The sequence below is a fragment of the Brachyistius frenatus genome, unplaced genomic scaffold (assembly GCF_029030835.1).
Source record: "Brachyistius frenatus isolate BFR_SWC_R1_liver_20210118 unplaced genomic scaffold, ASM2903083v1 Contig_26, whole genome shotgun sequence".
Lineage (NCBI taxonomy): Eukaryota > Metazoa > Chordata > Actinopteri > Embiotocidae > Brachyistius > Brachyistius frenatus.
Genome location: NW_027210625.1, coordinates 4,950,368 through 4,961,922, shown reverse-complemented (window position 1 = coordinate 4,961,922; position 11,555 = coordinate 4,950,368). Strand labels below are relative to the sequence as shown.

The 11,555-nt window shown below is 53.3% G+C and overlaps 1 protein-coding gene across 1 annotated transcript; it reads right to left on the bottom strand.

Moving 5' to 3' along the window:
• Nucleotides 1-4,412: 4,412 nt before the first annotated feature.
• adamts1 (ADAM metallopeptidase with thrombospondin type 1 motif, 1) lies at nucleotides 4,413-8,614 on the bottom strand. The gene is made up of 8 exons (XM_069698421.1): nucleotides 7,915-8,614; nucleotides 6,884-7,224; nucleotides 6,648-6,780; nucleotides 6,084-6,550; nucleotides 5,806-5,992; nucleotides 5,538-5,716; nucleotides 5,252-5,427; nucleotides 4,413-5,147 (listed from the first exon to the last, which is right to left on the bottom strand). Exons 1-8 carry the CDS (start codon nucleotides 8,534-8,536, stop codon nucleotides 4,427-4,429), a joined length of 2,826 nt encoding a protein of 941 aa, XP_069554522.1. The 5' UTR covers nucleotides 8,537-8,614; the 3' UTR covers nucleotides 4,413-4,426.
• Between the last annotated feature and the right edge of the window lie 2,941 nt (nucleotides 8,615-11,555).

Below are 11,555 nucleotides of genomic sequence, written 5' to 3'. Positions count from 1 at the left end.
TTTGGGAGGATTTGGATCGCCTTTACTTTTACGACAGAAACTATTGACACGTTGTGTATTTGGTACATTACTTGGCCAAATTTGCGGCACAGACCGGTGCCTTCGTCGGCACTCTGAACAACAAAACGCAAAACTCCGAAAACGCTGGCTCTTTTGCGGTCTGCGGAAGGACGTCGCGACAAATAAGTCTCTTCTTTAGAGCTACAGTTGAACCCGGAAGTTTACATACGCTGTGCAAAAAGACACATAACACTTTTTTTTCTCACTGTCTGAAGTTAAATCAGACTAAACCTCTCCTGTTTCAGGTCCGTTAGGATTAACTAAATTATTTAGCTTTTGCTAAATGTCGAAATAATGAGAAAGAGAATTTTATATTACTTTCTTTGAGGTCAAAAGTACTATGTCTTTAAACAACGTGGGCGGGCCCGGATGATGATGTCATGGCTTTTGAAGCTCCTGATAGGTTAACTGACAACATGTGAGTTAATTGAAGGCACACCTGGGGATGTATTTTAAGGCCACACCTCAAACTCTCTGCTTCCTCGTTTGAAATCATGGAAAAGTCAAAAGAAATCGTGGAGCTCCACAAGTCTGGTCCTGCCATTTCCACATGCTTGAAGGTGCCACGTTCATCTGTGCAAACAATTATACGCAAGTGGGAATGTCCGACTTTCGCTCCGTGTCCCGGAGATGAACGAAAGCTAAAGACCTTGTGAAGATGACGGCTGAAGCTGGTAAGAAAGTGTCATTGTCCTGCGCCTACTCGGCAAGAAGGAAGCCGTTACTCCTAAAGAAACGTCAAAAAGACACCGAGACAAAGACCTTAACTCCTGGAGACGTGGTCTGATGAAACTAAAGTGGAGCACCGTTACATTTGGGGGAAGCTTGTAGACCTGAAAACACCGTCTCAACTGTGAAGGGCTGTTTTACTGGAGCTCATCGTGAAGAAAGAATATTACCGGGAAATATTAAGGACAATGACCCTAAGCGTACTGCCAAAATAGTTAACAAGTGGCTTGAGGACTGTAAGAACGTTTGACCCAAGTCGTGCGGTTCAAAGGCAACGCTACTAAATACTAAGGAACTGGATGTAAACTTTTGACCTTGAAGGAAGTCATGAAATATTCTCATTATTGTTACGTAATCCTAACGGACCTGAAACAGGAGAGGTTTAGTCTGATTTAACTTCAGACGGTGAGAAAAAAAGGGTTATGTGTCTTTTTGCACAGCGTATGTAAACTTCTGGTTTCAACTGTACTTCTTAGATGTTACTTTTCCACATTTTATTTGGACTATTTTACACATACTTTTATTAACTACAGTTTAGGATTTTTCAGAGCGTGGAAAAGAGTCTTTTGGACTTTTACTTCTCGGTTTCGGAGGCGAGTTTGACTGCTTTTCTTTTGCGGACGATTACATTTACTTTTCCGACATAAACTAATCGCATTTATTTAGAGTATTACTTATAATACCGATTTTTAAATTACTTAAATGGCAATCAAGTTTGCCGTTTCTTTTTTTTGGGTAGAAGAATCATTTGATGATTACGTTTGCTTTCCTACTTTTTGCACATTCTTTTTAGAGCTTAGTTTATCCTTTTGGACAATTCGGGTCACTTTTACAACATAAACTGCCCGACAGTACGGACAGGAAAAAGGTCACCGGCGTAAAACCGCTTCTTACCTTCGACAAGTCCTCTGCTCTGGCGTTCGAGACCCATCTTTGTTTGTTGTCGAATGCAGGAGCGTGCCGGTCAAACGCTACAAAGTCCGAGCTGTGTCCTCTTTCCCTGCAGGAGAAGAAAAACAATAATAATAACAATGAACACACAAATTCAATGTTTGTGTGTATATATATATATCTGCTTTTATTTGCAGGATCCCCCCCCCCTTTTTGGCAGCAACAACTTCACACGTGTGTGTGTATATACATAAATATATATATATATAGACAAAAAACGTAATTCATGTTTGGAAAGAGAATATTCATCAATTTCGATCGTATATACGTTTTATATATTCTACAAAAAATTTTTTTTTTTTTTAACTCGCTGATTGGATGTTTTCGAGGTCAAAAGTATTATAGGAGCCAAATTAGTGCTCAGTATACATTCATTACAACGAGATTTTATTTCCAGGTACAAATTGCTTCTCTTTCCAAATGTGTACGAATGAGATTAACTCCGAAGGACAAACAACTTGCATTTCTTGTTATTGCAATTATAACCCAAAGTTCAGCAAACCCCCGCGTCTGTAGATGATTTCTGCTTTTGTTTGGTAAATATGTATATCCATTTGTGAAATACATATATATATATATCAATACACTTTAGGAGGTGTGACCATAAGGCAACTGGTACTCGACTTCTTCTTTGTATGTTCTAAATAAAGTTTACAAATAAAAAAAAAATAAAAACAAACCCATCTACAAGTAGGTGGCTAGGCTAGGCTAACCAAGACCAGCTCTAATATCTCGTTTGGACAAACACGTCGGCAGGATTTCAGAGTCACAATCGACGTTCTCCAAATTGTCGGTCGCTTTCTTAAAAGTTACCTTCATCAAAAGCTACGTAGTCGTCGTCGTCGTTGTTGTTGTTGTTGTCGTTGTTGTAGTAGCACACCGCTTCACAATTGTAAATATGGCGGCGATTGCGCGCGCACCTGCATCCCGGTTCGCGAAACCTCGGGTGTTTCCGGCAGAAACGACGTCGCCACAAACACGAGTACCGACCCCTACAGGCCGGCTGTGCAATTACACGGACAGACGGAGAACAATCTGTGGCCGCGATTTTTACTATCCCATCCCATACGTCGTTATTATTATTATTATTATTATTATTATTTTCCCACTTTACATCCACTCCGAAACACATTCGCCGTTATATAACTCTTATACCCGAGTTTGACTTTACTTCGGTGAAACGTGACGTATCACTTCCGTTCAGCGTCATCTCCCACAACAACAACAACACAAAAAAAAAACGTTTCAGCACCCACCTGGCGAATGGAGGCGTCGGTCCCTCGACGACGAAGGACAACTTCGCACGCTTTCTTTCTGCATATGTCGGTTATCCGGTCGTGGACATATTTCTTAATACTTAACTCGACGGGCCGGGTTGCTGGCGCGTGTTCCAGACATTTACAAATGACGACGCGCGCAGCTCCATCCGGTTTCTGAAAGTGTTTCCGGCACATGACGAGCGGCGGGAATGAATACTGCCCCCCCTACCGGCCGGCGGGAGAATTACATTCAATAAATGTAGAAACCACTCTGGAGACATCAGCTGCACCCCCCCCCCCCCCCCCCCCCCCCCCCCCCCCCCCCCCCCCCCCCCCCCCCCCCCCCCCCCCCCCCCCCCCCCCCCCCCCCCCCCCCCCCCCCCCCCCCCCCCCCCCCCCCCCCCCCCCCCCCCCCCCCCCCCCCCCCCCCCCCCCCCCCCCCCCCCCCCCCCCCCCCCCCCCCCCCCCCCCCCCCCCCCCCCCCCCCCCCCCCCCCCCCCCCCCCCCCCCCCCCCCCCCCCCCCCCCCCCCCCCCCCCCCCCCCCCCCCCCCCCCCCCCCCCCCCCCCCCCCCCCCCCCCCCCCCCCCCCCCCCCCCCCCCCCCCCCCCCCCCCCCCCCCCCCCCCCCCCCCCCCCCCCCCCCCCCCCCCCCCCCCCCGAGTCAATGTGATACTTTATTCATGAACCTAGAACCACATATATACATACATGTATATATATATACATATATATATATATATATATATATAAACACTGTATAAATACTCTATATTTTCTACTTCCTTCTGTGATCTCAATAACAAATAAAAAATATTATTAAAAAAAAAAAAAAACAAAGCCACATGATTATATTTAACAGGCTGTACAAAAATAAATAAAGTTTGCATATTCTGTACAAAAAGGATGACAAACCAAAAGTGCCTTCACAGAAGGCGGGAGAGACTTACTTATGAAGTAGTAGCAGGAGACAAGTCCCTCTTTAGGTCTCCGCAGACACACACACACACACACACACACACACACACACAAATTCGCGCACACTCGCTCCTCTTTGGTCTTTGAAGAGTTCCCTCGTCGAATGGCCGCGCGGACGAGGGCAAGATATGGCTACGAGACAAAATATGGCGTACTGAGGCTTTTACAGAAACCGGGTGCTATAATGTGCCGCTGGCATAAACGTAGATGAAGTGCTTCAGGTTTGTGATAAATAAACGTGGACTGAAGTTTGAGCATGAACACAATGAACTCTCCTTTTTTTTTTTCCCTCTCTCTTTCCATACCTGATGGGGTGAGCGAGTCGACTATTCTTCTTTCATTTCTTTATATGCTCTGCGATGTCCGTCCAGCCCAGCTTGGACAAACACGGTATACGCGTATTAACAATTTCTTAGGGATGTCGGGACCGGCCGAATATCCCGCGGCGGCCCTCAGCAGGCGCTCCGATTGCACAGTTCCAGCAGGGGCCGCGGCCGGTCTTTGGGGTCGCAGGCGTCGTGGGTCAGCGCGCGCCCGTCGCGCCCGACGCAGCGCAGCGGACGCTTGCGGAAGCCTCGGCCGCAGGTCTTGGAACACGCCGACCATTCTCCGAGGAGCCAGGAGGGGCAGGGCCGGGAGGCGCAGGGCCGCGAGGCCGAAGGGCGCAGCTCCTCGGGGCAGTCCCCGGAGGGACGTCCCCGGGGGTCCAGGCACAGCACCTCTCTCTGCTGCGCGCCTCCCCCGCAGGTCTGGGAACAGGGGCCCCACTCCCGCAGGGTCCACTCGGCTCCGCCCGCCTCTCGGATGGCGTTGATGGACTGCCGGCGCCCTCCGTCGCCGTCGGGCCTCGGGGCGAAGTAGCTGTACTTGACGCGGGGCCTCGGGGATTCCCCTACAGACAGCACCTGGACGGTGAGCGCCTCGGGGAGCGGGGCGAAGCTTCGGATGCGCTCCAGGGTGGCGGAGGACCCGCTGTACCTCAACAGAGCCCCTCGAAGGGCGATGTCCGTCTCCGTGGTCATCAGTTTGTAATCGCCGTTCAGCAGATAGGTTCCGTCCTGGCGACGCACCGCCAGGTAGCTGTTGTCGTGACGGCCGTTGCCCGGACCCCGTTGCTTCACGTCCAGGTGGGTGGCGCCGGCGGGGATGGTCACGACGTCCTGGTAACCGGGCCTGAAAAGGAGAGAAGGACGGAGGTCCGACTCTGCTCGATTAGTATATATATTAAACAATATTTACCAAATTAAACACAAAAAACACATTGCCGTCGTATTTACCTGGAACGCTCCAGAGAGCCTGACGCTTTCCTGCACGCGGACCCGTCTCCGCCGCACACGCCGCACTTGTCGAAGCGCCGGTTAGAGCCGATGACGCGATCGCACCCGGCCTTCACGCACTGGCCTTGGACGCAAACGGAGGTGGAATCCGGGCTGCAGGGCGTGCCGTCGGCTACCTGCGGAGGGAAACCCAAGAGTTCGGTCGGGGCGAGGCTTGCTTACGTAACGGTCCGGGCCGTCCCGAGTCTCCCGAGTACCCGCCGCCCGCTTTTCCGGCGACTCTCACCTTAGACTTAAGGACGAAGAAGTATCCCGTTCCCTTGGCCCGGCACACCAGCTTGCAGCGGTCTTTGGGCGAAACTCCGGCGTACTTGGGCACCCACTCCACGCCCTCGCCCGAACCCAGCGACACTCGAGCGGACATGTCGTTGTGAGCCAGACACTGCTCCTCGCGGAACGACAGGCCTGAGAAAGAAAGAAAGAGAGACGCGGAGAGGTCACGTTTTGAAAGTCCCTCCGCCCGCCCGCCCGATCCCCGACCCGAGTCCCCTTACCGTTGGCGTCGGGGCAGGCTTCCGTGTTACACGAGCGATACTGGATCCTTTTGCCCTCGCAGTACTCGCCGCCGTTCTTAGGCAAAGGGTTGTCGCAGGCGCGGAAGGAATAGCGCACTCCTCCGCCGCAGGTCCCGGAGCAGTCGCCCCAGGGGCCCCACGCGCCCCAGCCGCCGTCGACGGGAGTCTGAAAACATCAAGAGTCCGGCGTCAAACGTCAGAGTCGCGGGAGGTCGCGGGAGGTCCCGAGTCCGACGCTTTCGGCCCGGCTTTCCTACCTGGTGTTGGGCGGCCTGGCTCTTCGTGAGACACCGTCCGGCCAGGCAGTAGTCCTCGTCGTCGTCGCCCCCGCACGGCGTCCCGTCGGCCCACGGGAAGTTCTTGGTCTGACACACCAGCAGACCGTTGGACGTGGTCACGGTGCACCACAGAGCCGCGCACGTGGTGCTCACATCCCGGCAGTGCTGGGAGTCGTCGCCGAAGGTCAGACGGCACTGCCGGTCCGCGTCGTACGCCGTCCCGGGGAGGGGCCGCGGGAGCGGCTGAGGCTCGACCGGCTTGTCCAGCAGACACTGGCCGTGGCCGTTGTCCAGGAAGGTGGTGACCGTGAGGGCGGAGCAAGGGGACCACGGCTCCTGCTGGTCCAGGTTGGACAGGGTGGAGGCCATCATGTGGGAACCCCAGTGGTCACCGTTGATCCCGGAGCAAAGCTGGGCGTCGTCGTGAGGCATGTTGAAGACGTGGCCTGGAGGACGGGAGTCAAGTAACGCTGCTTTTAAAGCCGTTTTTTTTTTTTAAACAACGTCCCCGACCCGCGAGGACCTGCTTTTTCTTCTACTCACCCAGTTCGTGCGCCACCGTGAACGCCGCCTGCAGTCCGTCGTCTTCGATGATCGAGCAGCTCCTGTCCGGGTCGCACACCGTGCCGACGTCCGCCATCCCCAAAGTGTCGCAGGAGTGGGCGCCGCACAGGTCCTGACGAGACGGCCGAAGAGCAAACGACGACGCGTCAGTCTCCCCGCCCGTTTCGTTTCGCTCCCCCTCTCCACCTCCCGCTTATTTTCCCGCTCCCGCTTACCGTCCTCGTGAAGAGCACGGCCGTGTCGTAGTGCTCGGGGTGCCGGTCGCTCGGAGGGTTGTGCTGGCGCTGCCACTGGCAGAAGTTGCGGAGGGTCACGGCGGCGTTGGACGACACCCGAGGCCCTCGCTCCTCCTCGTACACCACCAGCAGCTTCACCACCGCCAGGCTGATGGAGTTGTGGATGCTTGGGTGGCGGTAGAGGCGGGACGCCACCGCCATGATGGTCAAAAGGTACGGCTTGAGCCCCGCGCCGTGGAACTCGGCCATGGACTGGTCGGCCACCAGCATGATCTCCAGGTAGCGAGGGGTGGACACGAAACGCCGGGTCCTCCGATGACCTGAGGGGGGAGAGAGAGAGAGGCAGAGCGGTCAGGCCCAGAGCGGCCGGCTGCCGTGACTCGGCGGCTCCTCCTCCTCCTCCTCCTCGGGGGTCCGCATTCCTAAAATGACCTTCTCCGTGGAAAATTATGCGAGTGAGGAAAGAGGCGAGGGGAGAAAATCCTCTCTGGGTGAAAAATGTCTGCCGGTGCGAGTTGTACCAGGAGGCGAGTTTACGCGTATCGGCGCTGCCGGGCTCTGGCTGGCCCCGACCCCTCCGGCTCGGCTCGGGTCCCCCCCCCCCTTCCCCCTCTCATCCCCTTCCTCCCTCACCCCACCGCCTCTTTTTCCTCCCCTCCCTTTCCCTCGGTACGGCGCTGACAGCGCTGTCAAAAGGTAGCAGAGCGCATTGCGCACGCTGTGCAACTCTGGCGCGAGAACGGTTCCGGCTGACAGCAGTCTGTGCACTGCCCGCACTGCGGTCTGCGGGTGTTTCTATCGACCGGAATCTTTGCTCGTTTGGATTAAGCGCCAGGCAGATCGAGTCAATAGTCGGACTGTACTACAATACTATACTACTATACTACTATCATAGACTACGCGGCATTTCAATTCGCCTTTCTTCGCGCGCTCTTTTATGGACGCCGGTCTGACAACTTCAGCGTCAAAACGCGTCCAAAAACAAATGGCTCAAACGTGCAAAGTATTACCTGTCGGCTCTGCGTTGGCGGCTCCGCGACTGCCTTCTTTTTCCAGATTCTTTGGCACCTTCTCCTCGTCCTCGTTGACCCCGCACTTGGTGCTACCCTCCTCGGCCGCAGCCGCGCGGGCTCTCCGGCGAATCGCGTGGACGTCCTGGTCGCCGCCCAGGTAGTCGCTCGCGTTGAGGGGCTGAATGAAGTACTCTTCGCCCTGAAAGTACAATCCGCCCCTGAGTCCGTGACACAGGTTGAGCGCGGCGGCGGAGTGCTCCTCTCCGTTCACCGTGCCCGAGAAGAAACAGCCCGGCTCGGCTCCGCTCTTGGCTTCCCGAGTCGGTTCGGACGCGGGACTCCCCGCGACGTGGAACACAAAACCCGGCGCCAAGAAGGTCTGGTCGGGCTCGAGCCGCAACAGCAACCGCTTGCCAAATACGTCCAACCGGTACACCCTCGTCTCCGCCTCCTTCTCCCTCTCCTCGGCGGAGAGCGTCCGCCGCGGTTCCGTTTCGCTCTCGGACCGGGCCGCCGGGTCCAATCTGACCGGAACGAACGCGCTCTCCTCCCAGGCGCCGCGCGCCGCGCCGACGCACAGAGCGGCTATTACGCCGACGGAAACGTGAAAAAACCACATCGTATAAACGGGCAAATCCGACAAGTGGAAAAAGAAATGCTGAAATCAAGTTTCTACACACAATAAATCCTTTCCAAAAAAAAAACAGTTCCCACTACGAGCTACAAACAAAGTCTTTCAACTTCCACGAAACTCTCCCCAAAATTACGCACGCGCGTACAAATCTAAAAAAAGAAAAAAAAAAAAAAAAGGGATCAAATCCAGTGCAAAACTCGTTTAAAGTTAGGTGCGGGTCTGACTTGTTGCAGAAGCAACAACGAGGACCAAAAAAAAAAACTAAATAAAAAAAAACTCTCGTTACGTGAAAATAAAAGACGAAAGTCGAACTCGCCAGTAAATTCCAACAGGTCTCTGTCTCTCTGCCTCTCTCCGAAACTCAACACGCCCTAGCTTCGAGTTCGGGGGCAGGTTCTCTGCTCTGCTGGCCCGTCTAGTCTGTTCGCTGCTCTTGCCTCGCAGTCAGAACAGAGCCGGTCCCTCCTATATATCCCCCTAGATTACCCGGGACCACCCCTTTCTTCGGGGCCCTTTGATCCCGTGCGCAACGAACACGCACCGCAGACCTGGAGCGTTGCCATTAATAATCAATCATTGCGGAGGATGGGGAGCTTTGGGCAGAGCAACTTTTTCTTCTTCGCTTCGCGCTCGTCTGTCACGAGAGTTGTCGCAGCCCCTCGTATTACCCTTCCTCAATAGATGACATCACTCGGCGTTGTCAATCATTTCACGCAAAACGCCGTACGCGTCCAATTAGTCTACACACGCTTACGATACGAGTATCCAAAACGCACACACCGAACCTCTGACTTTGGTCGCCGACGCGCCGCGCTCTGAGCGCGCTACTTTCTCCTTTCTTTCTTTCTCCTTTACGAAGCTGCGTAACGTCGACTAAACTTCAGCCTATTGCGGCGGCGGCTGATGTGCAGCAGTGTTGTAGTGTCGGTGCAACTCGAGAAGGGAAGGTCGGGAACGGTAACCGTATCGCGCTGGCCCGGGCTCCGGGAGCCGTACTCACCTCCGCGGTGCCAAGCCGGCTGTGGTGCGCGGTTCAGCTCCCCGGGGAGAGGGAGAGGAGAGGGGCCGCTGAGGTCTTAAGGTGGAGCGGCTCCTTCGGCGGGCTGACTCCGCGCTCCGGCCGAGGCAGGCGGAGCCCCTGTCCTCCGGCTTTCCCCCCCCCGCCCGCGCGGACACCTCCGCCTCTCCTGTAGAGACGGGAACAGTTTACGAATGGATTTTTATTCCAAAATTATCTGGCGAAAGCGCACGTTTTCTTATCAACGGCACTTTCGACAGTGCACCGCGAGAGAGCGAAACGTCATTCGCAGCAAGTGTCAACATTTGTATTGGTCCGATTGTTCGGGAACAGCCAAAGAAAATCACCTTCACTATTTCCATACTAAATTCAACGCCGATATCTTTTATTTACATCCCCGGCGATTAAACCTGGCCCAAAGTATCAAAACGTCCCACAGTAAATGACACCTCGCCGGCAATAATTCCCTCCTTGACAATTCAGAAGCAAACATCACCGATGAGTCTGCGAAGGTTACAGATCACCTTCCCGGTCCACCTTAAAAGCAACAGGTCACGACGACGAACAAACGTGTAACTTCCTCCTTTTCCAGTAGATGGCAGCCGCTTGTCTCCTGACCGCTGCGGAGACGCAGCGCGACTGCACGAGCGTGGCCGGCAGGTGGCGACCTTGCACAACACTTGCCTTGCAGTACAGCTGCGAGGCAGCCTGTAACCCTGCAGTAACGTCACCGTGCCCACTGTGCTTCAGGCGGCAGGTCAAGGGGTCACGGTTCATGATAAAAAAAAAAAAAAAACGGGTGACATTGGAAGCCGCGAAACATTGTCCCACGTTAATATTCGTTTCTGGATTTCAAAAACAAACAAACAAACACTACATATTACAAGTTCTGCTCGGCCGGGTTTTTTTGGGTCCAGATGGTCCGTCCCGTCCGTCTCCTCCGGTTACATCCTCTCGCTAAGTGTCTGTGAAAAACAACATACTCCGTTTGACCGAGGCTCGCCGTTTAAACCGGAGGAAGTGAAATCTGAAACTTAAATCGTGACGTGACCTCCCGACCCGCCAGGTTTTCAATAGTCAAAACTACCCTGACAAAAGCGAAGCCGTACTTTCTTATTTTTCTTCCTTTTGTTAAAAAAATTAATCCAATACGACGCGAGCTGGCGACGGGACGTACTGTACTTTGCGTGATGGAACGCGTCCATTTCCTTTATGGTCGCCCGACATTGTATTTGTTTTACTCGGGCTTGAAATACATTTCGCTTCGGGTAACGACGCTTTACTTTACCGCTTGGCGTCGCCGCGCTCGGTTTCTCCTCTCTGCCGCTTCGACTTTGCCGTACGCGCGTCGTCGACCGACGCCGCCGCCAAAGTAATGACACAGACGCAGACGTATTTAAATATATAGATTTTATATACATATATTCATGTGGATGACTAGAAAAAGAAAAACACTATATTCTTACAAAGGAAGGATTCTGCACAGTCGTATTCCTAAATTAAATAGTAATTTGATACAAAATCACTATAATAAATAAAACTCATCGCGTTGGTTTTTTTTTATTCACACATACCAGTTGTACAAACAATAAATTACAAGTTCAGTGCTGTGTTTCTGTCGTTCGGCGAGGAGGAGGGGAAATCTGAAATACTCCAAATCGGTGTAAATGACGGTTCTTTTCAACGTGCCAATACGGTTGAATACGAAGGCACAATATGACATCTATTCGCTGTACAGACACGTCGACGTCGTTTCGACACCTCCGAACGTGCGAGGGGAGCAGACGGGAGCGTTTTCGGAGTGCGAGCGGGTCCCTCTCCCTGCTCGGGGGATACCGGCGATAACCGTCGTTCGTACGGTTTCCCCAAAAGAAACTTTGTCTCGAGGAACGTTGACACCGAATCCCTGAAATAAATCGTACAATTAAAGGTGATTTAAAACAATAAAAACCCAAATAGGATATTAGGAGTTTGGGCGGAGATTAT